Source organism: Chlorocebus sabaeus, chromosome 1 (genome assembly GCF_047675955.1).
Source record: "Chlorocebus sabaeus isolate Y175 chromosome 1, mChlSab1.0.hap1, whole genome shotgun sequence".
NCBI classification, from domain to species: Eukaryota; Metazoa; Chordata; class Mammalia; order Primates; family Cercopithecidae; genus Chlorocebus; species Chlorocebus sabaeus.
In genome coordinates this window covers 56,883,988-56,902,104 of record NC_132904.1, presented here as the reverse complement: position 1 = coordinate 56,902,104, position 18,117 = coordinate 56,883,988, and the positions used below count along the sequence as shown (strand labels likewise).

The 18,117-nt window shown below is 42.3% G+C and overlaps 1 protein-coding gene across 1 annotated transcript; it reads left to right on the top strand.

Annotated features, from left to right (window-relative positions):
- The first annotated feature begins 410 nt into the window (after nucleotides 1–410).
- Nucleotides 411–9,426, top strand: EIF3F (eukaryotic translation initiation factor 3 subunit F). Its single transcript, XM_008007817.3, has 8 exons — nucleotides 411–824; nucleotides 4,966–5,036; nucleotides 5,269–5,348; nucleotides 6,075–6,212; nucleotides 7,695–7,786; nucleotides 8,242–8,378; nucleotides 8,514–8,627; nucleotides 9,200–9,426. The coding sequence occupies exons 1-8, from the start codon at nucleotides 449–451 to the stop codon at nucleotides 9,275–9,277; spliced, it is 1,086 nt and encodes a 361-aa protein (XP_008006008.2). The 5' UTR covers nucleotides 411–448; the 3' UTR covers nucleotides 9,278–9,426.
- Nucleotides 9,427–18,117: the final 8,691 nt, after the last annotated feature.

Genomic DNA, 18,117 nt, shown 5'->3' with positions numbered 1-18,117 from the left:
CGAGCTCCTGGGCTCAAACGATCCTTCCTCTGCGATCTCCCAAAGTGCTGAGATTACAGGCGTGAGCCACGCCCGGCCTTAAAATCCTTCTTAAAGGCACTTTGACATCCATTATCTCATTTAAGTCTAAAACACGAATTTCGACCTTCGCGCTGCTTTCTGGTTCCACCTGGCGGCAGCTGCACAAAGTGTTTCTCTTCGAACGCCCTCCCAAGTTTATCCGGAACTACTAAGCCTAGGGCTTCCTCAGTGCTCCTCCGGCCATAAGCAAAGAGCACAAATTCCGGAAGGAATTACCAACAGCGGGACCATTTCAGTTCTCCGGCAAGTATCACCAGTAACCAATAAGCAAAAAGCTCTAGCTCACGTGGTGTATATTCAGCCTATCAAGCTCCGGATATTCATGAACACTGTCATTTCCGCTCCTGCCTCCTTCTTTCTCGACAAGATGGCCACACCGGTGGTATCGGCGAGTGCTCCTCCGGCCACGCCAGCCCCAGCCCCAGTGGCGGCGCCAGCATCGGCCTCAGCCTCAGTCCCAGCGCCAACGCCAGCACCGGCTGCGGCTCCGGTTCCCGCTGCGGCTCCAGCCGCATCCTCAGACCCTGCGGCAGCAGCGGCTACAGCTGCCGCTCCTGGCCAGACCCCGGCGTCGGCGCAAGCTCCAGCGCAGACCCCAGCGCCCGCTCTGCCTGGTCCTGCTCTCCCAGGGCCCTTCCCCGGCGGCCGCGTGGTCAGGCTGCACCCAGTGATTTTGGCCTCCATTGTGGACAGCTACGAGAGACGCAATGAGGGTGCTGCCCGAGTTATCGGGACCCTGTTGGGTGAGTGGTCAGAGAAGTTAACATTCTTTTCTTTCTCCCGCTTCTCATTTATTTCACTCCCCTGTCTCATTAATTCTTTAATTCCTGGCGTCCTACCGTCCTTTCCTCCCATCCCCATGACCTCTTAATCTATATCTCCATCCCGCCTTCAGCTATGACTTATCTTCTCAAGCACTTGCACCTCTCCTCTCTTCTGCTGCCGGATTGCTGTCACTTTGAGCGATAAAACACACAAGGAGTAGTTGTGTCATTTACTGAATATTTTATACCAGTGGTTGTTTAATGTTCCCGACAGCAGTTTACGGCAAGTATGATGAGCCCCGTCTGCCAGAGATGAGTTCACACGCCCAGTGGGAAGTCAGGAACCCTTGACTCCCTATCCCAGTGACCACATATTTCTCCCTTATCCACTGACTACATGTCATTGTTTTCCAGGTATTGACAGAGTTTTCTAACCAGTTGGCAAAGGAGTGGGGACGTTTGTAAAAAGGCATTCCTCCCAACAAGTAAACCGGTTTGGCTGGAACCCACTTGGGGTTTTATAGTATTCTGCTGTCCTAAAGGTCTGAGCCTGATCATTCTCTGTCCCTCAGTGTCCTCTAATGTTAGTACCTAATGTGAGAAACCCTGTTCCCCCATTTTCCATTTGGACGAAAAACAGTTGTATTATCTGTTTATATTTCTGCCCTTAACCTTCAGGTCGAAAAATGACCCATTCTCTTCCTGTGTTCCAAATTTGGGGAGTAGATATTTTATGTTAAAGTAGTTTGTAAAATGGAAAAGCACTAAAGAGGGACTGTTGATAATAAATTCCTTTCTGGAGACTATACTGGTCTGGTGAAATTCATATCCATTCCATCTTAGTGCCAGATTTTAAATAGCTTTGTGAATCCACTTTATTTACAAGCATCCTTTCTCTTTCATACTCTTGAACATGTACTAGTTCTTACACCATAGACGACAATTGTATATTGCAAAGCAGAGAAGATTTGTAAGCAGACTTCACAAAACATTTGCCATGTGACTTGGAGCAAATTGCCTAAAATCTGTTCTGTCAGGAACTACTTTAGGCTTAGTCTTTGTGAGAGCTGAATTAAAAACTTCTGACTATGCTAGCACACATTAGGTACAGCTATTAGTTGCAGTTCACCACATCAGGCCTGGACCACCCCAATGCTTACAGACACACATTCTCTCTCCTTTATCTTTGACAGTATAGCATTTTACAGAAACTTAAATTCATGTCTTCTGAACATTGCTTGTCTTTTCTCAGACCAAGCTTTTGCGTTTTCTTTGCCACAATTGTTTTCCCTGCTGTCCTTCGTTTGTTTAAGCTTTACCTATCTTCCAGGTTCCCAGCAACAACATTAAGTGCTAGTCCTCCATCCCATACCCGGACCCTCACTCCATTCTTAACCTTACACAGCATGATGGTGTTCTGTAACTGTGCCCTACTCTGAGCTTCTGTAATAAATTATTTTTACATCACTGACCTGGCACTCAGCAGATACATACTTTTTTGGCTGTACTTCCTAATTTTCCAAGCTCGCTAGAGCTATTTAAAGAAACAATTTGTTACCCATGATTTATGCTTTAGTGCCCCAAATATTCCAGTGATCCAATCAGACCAGGTATAATCTAATCTACATCCTCGTATCCTCTTCCAGACTGGAATCGTGGTACAGTGCTATAGGTGTTATGGAGGCAGTACTTACAGAAGAATAAAGAATAGATTCTGCTTGCTATGAACTTATTTCCTTAGATATTCACAAAACATTTAATTTGTCTAAATGAAGTCATTGGTGCTTTTTTTGTACCATAAAACAGGAATTTAGAATTCAAAGTGTAATAAAGTGAACTCTCCTGTAACCTTAAAACTCAAGGTAGAAATATACTCTTAGATGCAAATAATTAGAATGTAATATAATAAATGTTCTAATAGAAGGGTGTCATGGTGGCATGGAAATACAGAAGACTTAACTGTTTCAGAAGGTTGGGGAAAAGTTCACAAAGAAGATGACATTTGAGCTGGGCATTAAAGCAACTACAAGAAGTATAAAAAAGTGGTAAATCCACTATCTGAAACATTCAGTATTACAGGAACGTAGCTGACAGGAGGTAGAGCAGGAAATGAAGCTAGCAGAGGGCAGAGCCCTAAGAAGTATTAAATAATTACAAGTGAAAGTGCTGTGAAGGGAGTTACCTGGATCCCTGAGAAGACAAAATGGAACTCTGACCTCATTTGAAGCTCTTTGGGGAAGCTCCTGAGCATTTCGGCTAACACTGAATAGGAATTAAAAATCACTCTGTAGTGAGTGAGTTGAGAGATAGGAAATAGAGTTGATAGGACTTGGTGTGATCAGAAGTGAGGGATTAGAAGAAAATATCAAGGATGACTTCTGCATCTCTGGTTAAGTGTAGAAGAAGAAAGGGAAGGTAGGGGTTGACTTCAGTCTGGGTTGTATTCGTTTTGAGATGCCCAGTGAGCATTCTGGTGGAGTTGTCAAGTAAAAAATAGAATATAAAGGTCTGGAGTGCAAAAGAGATGTGGGCAAGTATGTCAGGTTAGGAATTATGTCATTGGAATATAGAAGGTAATTGAACCCATGAAATTGGATGAGATCACCTAAAGCAGGGATTGGCAAACTTTCTGTAAAGATCCAGACAGTAAATATTTTAGGCTTTGTGTGCAGTCTCTATCACAACTACTTAATTCTACCTTTATAGCAAGAAAGCAGCCATAAAAAAAGTTGGCATGTAAACTTTATTCACCAAAAACATTTCTACATCAGGGCCTGGACTAGAAAAGGAACATTGAGTAAAAAGACAAGAGAACAAAGACAAAACCCTAAAAACCTAAAAAGTCAGGAAGAAGTAGCCAACAAGGAAGATTAGAAAGGTAGGAAGAAAACTAGAAGGAAAGTTAAGATGGGAAGTAAGTGGTCAAGTCTGTTCAATGCTGATGAGAGGTCAAATAAGATAAAGGATATATGCACATTCGGTTTAGGGACATAGTTTCATTGAAAGGAGCAGAAACTATAGTGAGTTGGAATTAGACAAACACTGATAGATAAAGACAACACTGTAATTTCTGGTGGAGAGGGAAACCCTTGAATAGGTTTCAACCCCTTGGGAGGTTCCAATAGATTAGAAGAGAACAGAAAACTCAACCTAATGGTCTTAGGTCAAGAAACAAATGTAGTGGTAATAAAAAATTTAAAAAAGAAAGAAATACAGCCTGGTCGCGGTGGCTCATGCCTGTAATCCCAGCACTTTGGGTGGCTGAGGCGGGCAGATCACTTGAGGTCAGGAGTTCAAGACCAGCCTGGCCAACATGGTGAAACCCCATCTCTACTAAAAATACAAAAATAAGCTGGGCGTAGTGGCGCACACCTATAGTCCCAGCTACTTGGGAAGCTGAGGCAGGAGAATCACTTGAACCCAGGAGGCAGAGGTTGCAGTGAGCCGAGATTTCACCACTGCACTCCAGCCTGGGCGACAGCAAGAGTTCGTCTTAGAAAAAATATATATACACACACACACACACACACACACACATATATATATTCCCATTTTAAAAATGGGAATAAAGGTATCAGAACTAGAACAAAAGTTTGTGGTAAAAGACTGACATCTAAGGTTCGCAGATAGATTTCTGGATAATGATAAGGTTAAGACTGACCATGGGACCAGATGGCTAAAGGGAGATACAGATGAAGCTCCTGATGTCTCAGTGTCTGAAACACGGCCGCTGTGTTAGCAGTCTATGTGGCCATTAAAATCTTCCAGGTACCTCTGCAGATTATATTACAGGGAGAAAGTCTAGAGGCTGAAAAACAAAGGCCATAGAGTGAAGTTCTGGAATAGGCTAGTAGTGGAGAGTAACAGGCAAAAGGAGACCTTGTAAAGGAAGAATATACCCTATTTGGTGATGATTAGAGGGATAAGCTGGTGATCACACCAGAGTTTCAGTTCCTGGAGAATTCTGGTCCCATTGATGCACCGGACTAAACTTGGAGCTAATGAGTTCAGTTAGGTGTTCATTGACATTGAAGAGATCATCAAAAGCCTTTCAAAAGTAGTTGGAGGTTGTTGGGAGCCCTAGGATTGTATAACGCATGAACGATTCTCTCTTTCACAGGAACTGTGGACAAGCACTCAGTGGAGGTCACCAATTGCTTTTCAGTGCCACACAATGAGTCAGAAGATGAAGTGAGTAGGAATCCAAGCTGTCCCTCTGTAGTTTTTAGCTGTTCGTTTGCTAGGCTCCCCTCACGGGCCCTCCCACACTCATAACTAGAGCTCCTGTAGCCAAGGAGCTTCTTCCCATTTGTACGTACTTCCTGGGCCTCTTCTGTTTATTGGGGGTGGCCTCTTGTCCTTTTTAACCAATTTTTCTTTGGACTTCTGGCTTCTTAGCTTACTTTCCTGCCTTCCCTGTTAGGTGGCTGTTGACATGGAATTTGCTAAGAACATGTATGAACTGCATAAAAAAGTTTCTCCAAATGAGCTCATCCTGGGCTGGTAAGTTGGGAAGGTGGGGGTTGGGGCTAATGGAAAATCTCTCCGTGATTGCCAGTGTCTTTTGCTACTGGACTGGATCTTATCCTCTTCCTTTTGGAGACAAGAGTATTGCAAGTGTATTACTGACTGTGAGCAGTGGCTCAATGCCTGTAATCCCAGCTGGGAGGCTGAGGCAAGAGGATCACTTGAGCCCAGTAGTTCAAGATCAGCCTGAGCAAAATAATGAGACCCTGACTCTACAAACACATGTTTTAAAAACTTAGCCAGGCATGATGACACACACCTATAGTCCTAGCTACTTAGGAGGCTGAGGCTAGAGAATCACTTGAGGCCAGGAATTTGAAGCTGCAGTGAGCTATAATCATGCCATGCCACTGCACTCCAGACTGAGTGACAGAGTGAGACCCTGTCTCTAAAAAACAAAAAAGGAAAGTGTGTTACCTGTAGGAACTGTGAATTCAGTGGGTTTTGCTGGTGGTTCTGATCCTGTGGGGCCAGGATATTTTGAATTACCTTGTAAGAGACTTGGAATTTTTCAGCAGCACTAAGTCAGCCTTTGATTTTATTTGACATAGTTTTCAAGGTATGTATTGTTCTTGGCATTTGGTATCTCTAGGTATCCCTACCATAGAGGTATTGGGTACCCTAAAGACACCCATGCCACTGTTGTGTTTGATGTTGATGTCACATACAGACATGAGTCTGCAACTGTGTTCCATTTCACAGGTACGCTACAGGCCATGACATCACAGAGCACTCTGTGCTAATCCATGAGTACTACAGCCGAGAGGCCCCCAACCCCATCCACCTCACTGTGGACACAAGTCTCCAGAACGGCCGCATGAGCATCAAAGCCTATGTCAGGTGACCACAGTCTTGGGCTACAAGGGCATAAAACCATGCCTAGATGCCATCCCTCCCCCACCCCAAGCAAGGTTCATTCCTTCCGTGTGTAACTTGCTGTGTTCCTCTCTCTCAACAGTTATTCAAACGGTTTCACTCTGAAACAGAATCTGTTCCTATAATTTCTACCGCTGATCCTAGTTGTACTCCAGTTTCTACTCATTGCCCTTTTAAGTATTTGAGCAAGCTATCAAGTCATCTTTTGTAGAACCTAATTATCCATAGTTCCTACAGCCAGTCATCACATGGTATTTGAGCAAGCTATCAAGTCGTCTTTTGTAGAACCTAACTCCATAGTTCCTACAGCCAGTCATGTGGTATTCTTGTCATGATCCTTCACCACTTTCATTACTTTTCTGAATTACCCATTTGTCATCGTCTCTAGAACTCAGCGCAGTACTCAGGGTAGTACATATTAAAGGATGACTGTCCTTATTTTGAACACATTAATTAACCTAGGATTGAGTGCAGTTTTAATGACAGTGACATTACAGTGAACACGTTGAGCTTGCAGGTGGTTAAAATGCCAGTTAAGGGGGATGTTGGGAAAGGCCCTGGTGGCGTGCTGAGGAAGCAGCTGTGGGAGTTGGAAAGTCAGAGGGAAGGCAGCTGTTAGTGCATCTGTTAGGCTGTTGATTTTGTGCTGGTTCTGTGTCTGACACTGACAAAGACAGTTAACTCTTACACAGTAAGACAAAGATGGTGGATGCCAAGTCTTTATGAGCCAGTTGGCATACCACTAAGCACTAGCCATTGCCTGACTTCTTAGCCTTCCCAAGTATTTCAGACTCCTCAAGATCCAGTGTGTGTGTGTATATATGTGTGTGTGTGTGTATATATATATATGATCCAGCTGGGTGGGTGGGTGGGTGGGTGGATGGATGGATGGATGGATGGATGGATGGATGGATGGATAGATAGATAGGATAGATAGAGAGTTGACATAGTAAAGTATAGATCCAGGTATATAATTGACATAGTAAAAACAATACCTTTAGTGAGATTACTTATAGCACCCAATCTGATTTGGTGAGCAGGAGTTGGTTTCCTTTTTCAATGCTGATGAAGGACTTGGTCCCAGAAAAGACTTGTCTCTGTCTCTTTTCCATGGTGGGCAGCTATATAGACAGCCAACTCCATGGGGTAATTGAGTCCTGTCCTCTCATCACTGACACTGCACCGTGTGTGAAGTAATCCTCTAAAGGGACCAGGCCAAGTGCAAAGGTTGAGTCCCCTCTTACAGATCAAAGGTTTGGTATGTGGGACAAGCTAAGGGGAGAAAGTAACTTTTGCTCCCATGAGACCTCGGGTTCATTTGGTCCCACCCTTCCTATCTTAGAACCTTGGGAGCCATATTCCTGCTGTATCTGCATTCTCAGCCCAGAATAGACATGGAAACCCTCTCCCAAGGCCATCTGTTTACCTTGGCTTCTCCTTCCTCAGTACTTTAATGGGTGTCCCTGGGAGGACCATGGGAGTGATGTTCACACCTCTGACAGTGAAATATGCATACTATGACACTGAACGCATCGGAGGTGAGTAACCTTTCCATACTCTCTTGAGAGGTCATAGGCGTTTTCAGGGAAGGGGGCTGCTGTTCTGCAACAAGGATGGAGGCCTTGGGTGGTTTAAAAAGGGACTATTGATCTAAGGCTTGTGAAGACTAGAAGTTACAGTCATCTCTTGTATAAATGGGATTTAAGGAATTATTTGAGAAACTGTTAAAGGTGGGAAATTATCAGCACCAGAGGCCACATGACCATTCACATGAGATCAAAACCGGTGATGAGCATACCAGGTAAAAGGAGTTGAGCTCTGTTAGGAGGAAGAAAAGCTGATAAGGGCACAGCAGGGAGTGTGATTGAGCAGACTGTCTAAGGAGAGGTGGGAAACAGAGTTAGCAGGACTTTAAGGCCATCTCTTTCCTGGTGAGATGACTGAATTCTCTCTCTTACTGCCCACCACTGCCACTGCCACCCAACTTCCACAGTTGACCTGATCATGAAGACCTGCTTTAGCCCCAACAGAGTGATTGGACTCTCAAGTGACTTGCAGCAAGTAGGAGGGGCATCAGCTCGCATCCAGGATGCCCTGAGCACAGTATTGCAATATGCAGAGGATGTACTGGTGAGAGGGGAAAGAAAAAACAAAGGGGGAGGACATAGTTCTCCATCCTGGGATTACTGAGACAGGTGCTGATGAAATGGTAGGGCCCAGTGGTTATAATTAACTGCCTCATTGAGTCTTTGTTTTGGTGCTCAGTCTGGAAAGGTGTCAGCTGACAATACTGTGGGCCGCTTCCTGATGAGCCTGGTTAACCAAGTACCCAAAATAGTTCCCGATGACTTCGAGACCATGCTCAACAGCAACATCAATGTGAGTGCCCTTCCTGAGCCCCTGCTTGCCTGGTTTCTTCCCCTACCTCAGCACATACACTCAAATGTGAAGAGTTGGGTGAGGTGGCCTGGAGTAGGATAGAGACAGGGCTTCACCTATAGCCCCATGGAAGTCCAGGTTGGGAGGAAGGAAGAGGTGTGGTATGCATGTTTGGAGACTTCTTCCTTCTCCCGTGATTACATTTGTCTCATTTACTGCTGATACTACTGTGACGTACTGTCTAAATTTGTGATAGAAAGAAACACTAAAATTCAGAGGTTAAGGAAAATGCAATTACTTGTTTTCCCCATCTGAATTCACGGACCCCCTATATTCCATCCATGGGTTTCAGCTAAGGCACCCCTAGACTGTAAGTGTCTCAGTAGAGATAAGAAAGTCTTCTCAAGCATTTTTCTGTCTTCTACCTTTTTGACTTTTATTCAGTCTCTCCCAGCTGTCATTTATCCACAACTGTCCTCATACCTAGTGCCCACCATAGAGCTGGCCAGTGCCAGCCTTTTTGCTCCCTTTCCACCCAACCCCCCACTCATTGTGTATTCTTTGTCTTCCAGGACCTGCTGATGGTGACCTACCTGGCCAACCTCACACAGTCACAGATTGCCCTCAATGAAAAACTTGTAAACCTGTGAATGGACCCCAAGCAGTATGCCTGCTGGTATAGGTCTTAAACCCAGGACTCAGAAGTGAAGGAGAAATGGGTTTTTTGTGGTCTTGAGTCACACTGAGACAGTCAGCTGTGTGTGACTCTAATAAACATAGCCTACCTTTTGTAAATTAATTTCATCTTATGTAAGTTTATTGCCGGGTGGAAGGGAGGAAAAGGTTTTAGATCACACAGAAACCAGGAAGTGAATATTGTAGGTAAAAAAGTTGGTTATGTGTTTGGCATGTTATGTTTTACCAAACTATTTTTTTGGTTTTCAATATGGAAAGGTGTCCATTGGCAAAACTGTACCTTTTCTTGAGGATTCATGTGATTTCTATAGGAAATGAAAATAAGAATCCATGGAGAAAAAATAGCTGAGAAAATTGGATGCTTAATGTAAACTAAAAGAGTAGAGTGTGTAGTCACTATCTTAAAATACATTAATAGTAAGATGGAGCTGTTTGCCACTTTAGTTCAGGGAGGGAGAATTAAGATCTGTGGGTTAAAGATTAAAGAGGTTTCCCCAAAACTTCAGAAAATTCTTAGGTGCTATCTGTAACTTGCGGGTACAGCCTTCAAGTTATATTGAGGTCTGCCAGTGGCTCAATTTGAGCAAAGACTAGATGGCATTTCCCAGAGGCCTTGTAGGCTAGAGTACTTGCCTGTGTAACTTCAGACATCCGTTTCCTCTGGTATCCTGGAGTTCCACCTCACCACTGTGTGTCTTAGAAAGAAACAAGTCATTATTCAAGAACTCAGGAAATTACATAATGGAGTGAAAACGTGGATGAAGGCAATGGGGAATCAAAAAGGCCTGGATCCTAGTTCTGAGGTATGTGTAGCCTTAGGAAAGATAAATTATTATAAGAGTCATAAGATATGGATCATAAACATACATAGTCCATTAGGGTATTATGAGGATTCCATGAATTAATAAATGTCAGGTTAATTACCACTTGTAGAGATAGCGCCTGGTATGTTGTAAGCACAGATAAGTGGTAGATGCTATGATACCTAAAGCTGAATAGTTTGAAAGTAATAAGCAATATGAACCCCAGCCTGGAATTCGGTTCTGAGATATGTACCTTAGGAAATACAAGTTATGGGAGTCATAAAGTGTGGATAGTAATGATAGATACTTTCTTATAGGTAGGGAAGTGTAAACAGATCTTATTGGCAAAATGGTAATGACAGGCCAAACTGTGAGGTTAAAAGTAGAGAGCATGGTGGGAAGAAGGTTAATCGAGTCAAAACGTTTCAGTGTTCTTACATTTTTGGGAGTAGCCAGTTAATATCAACTTAGTCTTTTTAAGTATGCATGATAAAATTCCAAGGTTAATTGCTAGAAGTATATATAATCCCTAAATGAATAGTGATGAGAAATGGTGGGATAATAGGCAAGAAACAAAATTTTAAATCTGAGAAATAAGCATAGAAAAGGTGGATAAAACAAGATGGCAAAACAAGTCCAAATACATCAGTAATTATAATAAATGTATAAGTATTAAACTAGCCCGAGGAAAAATTGAATATTAAAGCAAACCCCAATCGTATGCTGTTTACAGGAGACACATCTAAAACAAGGACATGTAAGTTGTCCTGCAGCTGTAACAACATAGGTGAATGTTAATAGTGTTGAATGAAAAAAGCTGGTCTCAGAAGACATACATTATGATACTCTAAAAGTTCAAAAACAAGTGAAACTTGTTTAGACATGCAGTTGGCTGTCTGTATATGTGGGTTCCACATCTATGGACTCAACTAGCTACAGGTTGAAAATATTGAGGGGGGAAATTGTGTCTGGACTAAACCTGTACAGACATTTTTCCCTAAACAATTCAAGTATTAGATAGTGTTTATACTGTATTGGGTATCTAGATGTATTAGGTAATCTAGAGATGACTTAAAAGTGTATGAGAAGGTATGCACAGGTTATATCCAAATACTGCATATTAGGGACTTGAGCATCAGAGGATTTCTATATCCAAGGGAGGTTCTGGAACCAATCCTCTACAAATACTAAGAGTTGACTGCATATATATATATATGTACAGTCTATTCTCATTATCTATAGTAGTTATGTTTTATAAAGTCACCATGAACACTGAATTAGTACTGAACTATTATTCCCAAGGGAAATGCAGGACTGGGTTCCTATGATCCTCTGGTCACATTTTCATCAACCGATCAGTACATAAACTTGCTACATGTGTTTCTGTTTGAAGATACCTTAGTATATATGGTTGACCCATTAACATTGAACTCAGCCCACCACACTAACTTATTCCTGAGTGAAGCTTACCTCAGTTTCTCCAGGCGGCACATCACAGTCTTCTTGCACTTAAGAACACTTGGCACTGTGCTTGGGGACCACTTGAAGCCACAAAATCCACAGAAATGCAAAAGACATGGCACTAAATAGACTGAAAAGGATACTTGTTTATGAGAGCTGAAACAAGAAGGTGTTGTTCCACCTCATCTGGGAACATGGACAGCAGGCAATTCAAATTTTTTCACGTGCTCCATGTCCACAAATGACTACAAAAGCCCAGCAAGTACTGATACTGGAGTTAGAAATAAATTTTAGCAAGAGGTAAATTCACAAATATGGAATCTGCAAGAAATGAGAATTGACTGTGTGTGTATATTACATATATGATAAAACCAAAAAGCAAAAGAATGATAAACTAAAAATTCTCAATAATGTTTACTTTGGTGGTGAGAAGAGGCTGGCAAGTAAAATAAGTCAATATTGTTATTGGCAATGATCTAGTTTGAGGTTGGGCAGTGGTGTTTCATCATGGGTATTTATTATATTATAAATAGCCCAACCTGAACTAATGACCGTAGTGTGGTGTTATTACTTAGCTGTATTCTACACTTAATAGCCATTGTATTTTAACGAGAAAATAGAGATATTGAAGATAAAGGAGAGCCAGGCAAAGTGGCTCACGCCTGTAATCTCAGCGCTTTGGGAAGCCGAGACGGGTGAATCAAGACCAGGAGATCAAGACTAGCCTGGCCAACATGGTGAAACCCCGTCTCTACTAAAAAAACAAAAAATACAAAAGTTAGCCAGGCGTAGTGGCACGCACCTGTAGTCCCAGCTACTTGGGAGGCTGAGGCAGGAGAATCTTGAACCCAGGAGGTAGAGGTTGCAGGGAGCTGAGATTGCACCACTGCACTCCATCCTGGGTGACAGAGTGAGACCCTTTCTCAAGAAAAAAGAAAAATTAAAGTGGAAAGGAGGAGGGTTTTTTAAAAATTAGTACTACCAAATTGATATGGTTGAAGAAAACTTGAAAATGCTAATGAGAAACATGAGATGTAATCACTTGAAGGCATATCGTGTTCTTGAATAAGAAGACTCAACATTATTTTAAAAGGTGTTAATTTTCCCTGTCAAATTACATATTTGTCATAATTACAATAAAATACAAAGAGCTATTTTGGAACTGGGCAAGCTGTTTCTAAATGTATATGGAAAAATAAAAATGTTTCCAAAAAGTCCTTGCAGAGAGAAACTAGCCCTTCCAGAAATAAAATATAGAACTGTGTAATTAAAGCAGTATGGTACTGGTTCATAAAAGAACATAAAACCAAATAGTTCGGTAGACTCAAAATGCAAGTGTTGGTGAGGATATGGAGAAAAGGGAACCCTTATACACTCGGTGTGAATGTAAATTAGTACAGACATTGTGGAAAACAGTATGGAGTTTCCTCAATAAAAATACATATGATCCAGCAATCCCATTACTGGATATACATCCAAAGGAAATGCAATCAGTATGTTGAAGAGATACACATTCACTGAAGCATTATTCACAATAGCCAAGACATCAACCTAAGTGTCCATCAACAGAAGATAGATAGGGCTGAGCGTGGTGGCCCACGCCTGTAATCCCAGCACTTTGGGAGGCCAAGGCAGGTGGATCACTTGAGGTCAGAAGTTCTTGACCAGCCTAGCCAACATAATGAAACCCCGTCTCTACAAAAAATACAAAAATTAGCCGGGCATCTTGGCGGGCGCCTGTAATCCCACCTACTCGGGGGCTGAAGTGAGAATGGCTTGAACCCAGGAAGTGGAGATTGCAGTGAACCGAGATTCCGCCACTGCACTCCAGCCTGAGCGACAGAGTAAGACTTCATCTCAAAAAGAAAGATAAAATATGGTACATCTACACAATGGAATGTTATTAACCTTAAAAGAAGGAAATAACTGATTTGCGACAACATGGATGGACCTGGAGGATGTTATGCTAGTGAAATAAGCCATGATCCCACTTGGATATGGAATCACAGAATCGAACTCGCAAGTAGAGTGTAGAAAGGTGGTTTCATGGGCTGGAGGGAGGGGATAAATGGGGAGATATTGGTCAAAGGGTACAAAGTTTCAGTTAAACAGGACGAGTGAGTTCTGGAGACCTATTGTGCAGCAGTGTGGCTAGTTATATACTTGAAAATTGGTAGGAGTAGATCTTGAAATGTTCTCACCAGGAGAAATAAGTATGTGAGGTGATGGATGTAACCAGCTTGATTGTGGTAATCAATTTCACAATATACGTGTATCGAAACATCACGTATGAAATATATACAGTTTTTGTCAATTTAAAGATGGATATCAGAATTCTAGAATATGATAAAATTGTGTTTTCAAGCAAATAAAGATGGATTACTTAAGAGCGAACGAGTGGTAATTTGGAAACAATGTTGGATTCCTACTTCATTACCTGCACCAAAATAAGTTGCTCATGGAATAAAAATTTGTCTGAAAAAAAACAAAAAAAACATAAATATGAGGGAAAAAAACAGCAATGAGTTTTTAATGATTTATGAGTGAGGAAGAACTTTCTAAGAACTGAGAATCCAGGAGTTATTTTAAAAGACTGACAAATTTAGCTACATTTTAAAAATCTGAGTGGCAAAATGCACACACAAATAGTCAATACAAATATAAAACTGGGAAAATAATTGCAGTTCGTATCAAACAAAGCGCTAATATTCTTGTCCCAGAATTCCTACAGTTTTTTGAAGGCCAATTTGATACATAAGTGTGTAAAGGATATAACCAGACAGCTCACACACAGACACACAAAGAAACGTGAAAAGATGCTTGATCTCACTGGTAAAGCGTAAATTAAAACTATGATGTCATTTTAAAAAATCAGATTCGCAAATTTTAAAAGTTGCTAATGCTGGAATGGCCAGAGTAAGAGGAAACGTGATACAGGCGCACATTGCTGGTAGATGTATAAGTTAGTACAGCCCTCTCTATGGAGGCATTTTGAATTCGTATTTGTCAAAATTACAAATATGCATACCCTTAACCCGGGAATTCCACTCCTCATTGTATATCCTACAAATAAACTGATCTCGTTATGGCACAATGTAATGAGTACATACGTAAGTACTGAAATATTTGGTTATCATAGCATAAAGATGGTAATCAACCCAAATGACTATTACCAGAAAACAAAGTGCGATGTATCCACAAAACACAATACTATGTAGTTGTTAAGCAGAATGAGACAGTCCTCTACATATCAATATGGATAAAGAGTAAGTGAAAAAAGCCAGGAGAAAATGTCTATAATACGCTGTCGTTGTGTACAGGAAAATAAGTGATAATAAATACCGAGAATCTTTGTGAAGGTACAGCCAAGAAACTACTGTCACTGATTGTCTTGAGAGAAGGTACTAGGTGGAGCACAGGACAGGACAAAAGATATACTTTTTACTGTTTCTTCTGTATAACTTTTGAATTTTATGCCATGTTTATGTAATACTTTTTCAAAAAATATATAAAAATATAAAAACATGAAAAACAATACCTTATACTTTTACATATACTATAAAAAGTAGGAAATATTGGGAGGGAGAGGTGGGCGGATCACCTGAGATCAGGAGTTCGAGACCAGCCTGACCAACATAGAGAAACCCTGTCTCTACTAAAAATACAAAAATTAGCCAGGTGTGGTGGCACATGCCTGTACTCTTAGCTACCTGGGAGGCTGAGGCAGGAGAATCACTTGAACCCAGGAGGTGGAGGTTGCGGTGAACGAAGATCACACCACTGCACTCCAGCCTAGGCAACAAGGGCAAGACTCCGTCTCAAAAAAAAAGTGGGAAACATGCAATAAATGATAAAATCAAATTTAAGATACTACTTCTGGAGAGTAAAAGAGGAAGAGAGGGAACAGTATTGGCAAGGGATACAGATGTGGTTTCAACTATATCTGTAATGGCTTTCCTTTAAAAAATAAGATATGGCCAGGAGCAGTGGTGCACACCTGTTCTCCCAGCGACTCGAGAGGCTGAAGACGGAGGATCCTTTGAGCCCAGGAGTTCAAGGCTGTGGTACACAATGATTATGCCTGTGAATAGCCACTGCACTCCAACCTAGGCCACATAGCAACACCCTGTCTATAAAAAATAAGATATAAAGTAAATATGACATAATATTAAGTACATAAGTACTTGTTATATCTGTAAGAATATATAATATTTCATTAAAAATTAGAGGGTCGACCTTTATCTTGGGAAGATATACATACTAATTTATCATGTGCCCAGAAAATTAGGCCTCTACATGGGTTTTCATTTGTATGTGAAATGGCTCAGAAATGAACAAGAACTGGGAGTCACCCAACTCATCTCTGTTTCTAGAGTGCCTGGTGCTCCATCATGGGGCTGCCCCCAGGCCTCAACTCCTCCACTTCACAGCTCTTTACCCTGCCTCCTCCACTCCCTGTTCAACCTCCTGAGTAACATTTCAGGGCCCTAGTGCAAAATCCAACCCTGCCTTCTTTCCTTAGAGGCTTCTCAGAGCCTGGAGGCTTTGACTCTCTTCTGAGAAGTGGAGGACAGAAGAACTGAGACCCTGACCACCTCTCAAGAAGCTTAACTTGTTCAAGTCAAAGCCAAAAGCAGGACGTCTTTTCTGGAACTGAGATTGTAGACCGCTACAAGAGCCTAGAGAAGGCATTTCACTGAGGAAATGGAACCGGAGCCCTGGAATAGAGCTTACAGGATGGCCAAGAGGTATACCTGGAAGTGAGACTAGGCTGAACAAGGCAGAGGCAAGCTGTGGCACAGACACAATGAAAAGACTAAGAGAATGGTCTGTGAAGGCATGTTGATACCAAGCTGAAGGAGTATCCAGAAGCTTCAGAAGAGAGGGCAGGGGTGCCTTTCAGGGTGATCACGCCACTGGAACTCTGAGAGATGATTGGAGTCGTCCAAACGAGCCGTAAAGGTGTCCTAGGGCGGGATAAGGCCCAGGAAATGGAGAGGCAGAAACACACAAGAGAAACAGTGGCCCAGCACTCCTGAGACAGGCTGTCCCACCACCTGCCCAACCTGGAGTACAGGCTGAGCAGGAAGTGGAAGCAGTGACCATTGACAGCGGTTAGGAAGTTACTGCTGAGGTGGAATTTCCACAGTATATGGAAAATTAGAACAAGTCCACAACATCTATAACTAATGTATTGTTCCAAAGTTCCCCACCCCCAGCTGCCTGTCCACCCTACCACAGTAATTTCCCTTTTTGAGGCTGTCGACAATTTTACCCAAATCTCTTTCTACCCAGTCCTTCAAACAACTTCCCAAGAACTCCCTGGCCAATCATTTTCCTGACTAGAACCCTCAAATTACTAATCCATTTTATTCCTAAAATTATATCACATCATTCCACTCACCAGAGCCACCTAAATTAATTGATCCTTTCAACCAGTCCCACATACCATGCCAACCACCCTGCCCTACTAAGCCATGGGCCCACCCCCCCACCATTTCTCACTTACTCTCTGTTCCCCTGAGAATCTGTTCAGCACCAGTTACCCAGTGGCAATGAACTTGGTTGACGGTTGCTTTGACAGAGAATATTAGCTTCATAGGCATAAATGGTATGTTCCTGTACCTTCCTGGATGGGCTTCAATTTACACTGAGACCATGAGCATTTTTACCTTAGGGGAATCCTTATCCAGTGGACAACCTGACACCAAGCCCATGGATGCATTGATCCCATGGAACTCCAACCTCAGGGGCACCTTGATCACTTAGAAAGGAACATGGCAACCCCAAGGGAACACATCCTCCCTAGGAACACTGACTCTCTGTTCATACTGGCTCTGTAAGGACTCTGTCTCTGTGGGCTCCCTGACCCAGCAAGCAGATTAATCTCAGGTGGCAATGAGTCCCTAAAGCATCTCGCTGGCCCACTGACCCCAGGTACAGTAACAGCATTTGCTCCATAGGCATCATTCATTCATTTAGCATTCACTGGGCTGCTTTTATTTGCCAAATATTATGTTAGCATTGAATGAATAAATATACACTTTATGGTAACTGGGGGGGGGGCAGAGAAAAAGGGGAAACAGGCAATTTTGGAGGCTGTGTCTATCTCCAGATGGTGGGAGGAGGGAGGGATTGAGGCCCCTTTCCTCTTAGCGGCAGCTCAGGAGCGATCCCAGGGTCAGTGCTTCCATCTGGATCAGGTGAAGCACACACAGTGAGCCTGTCTTTTTGCTCTCTGCAGAGGGTGGGCATGGGATCGCCCTGTTTCTGTTGCTAAATTGGTCCTGCTGGGGGACTGCACTGTATTCTCACCACCTCTGCAAGGGACAAGGGATATGTGTGACCTTACAATGACTTTGGTGTGCTCTCTGTTAGGGCCAGACAGGGAGGGCAAACCATCTCACAAAATCTCAATCCTTTTATGAACAATGATATTTGTATTGTTATGAGTAACATTTATTTTTAAGGATTGGAAAATATAGAAAAAAGAGAAAGAAGAAAATATAAATAATTCAAATTCGCCCTCA

What these genes read in the sequence shown, in the direction of transcription:
- EIF3F (XM_008007817.3), top strand. Translation starts at nt 449, where the DNA reads ATGGCCACACCGGTGGTATCGGCGAGTGCTCCTCCGGCCACGCCAGCC. An exon ending in TGACACTGAACGCATCGGAG is followed by an intron (nt 7,787 to 8,241) that starts GTGAGTAACCTT and finishes CAACTTCCACAG; the next exon opens with TTGACCTGATCATGAAGACC. An exon ending in TGCTCAACAGCAACATCAAT is followed by an intron (nt 8,628 to 9,199) that starts GTGAGTGCCCTT and finishes TTTGTCTTCCAG; the next exon opens with GACCTGCTGATGGTGACCTA.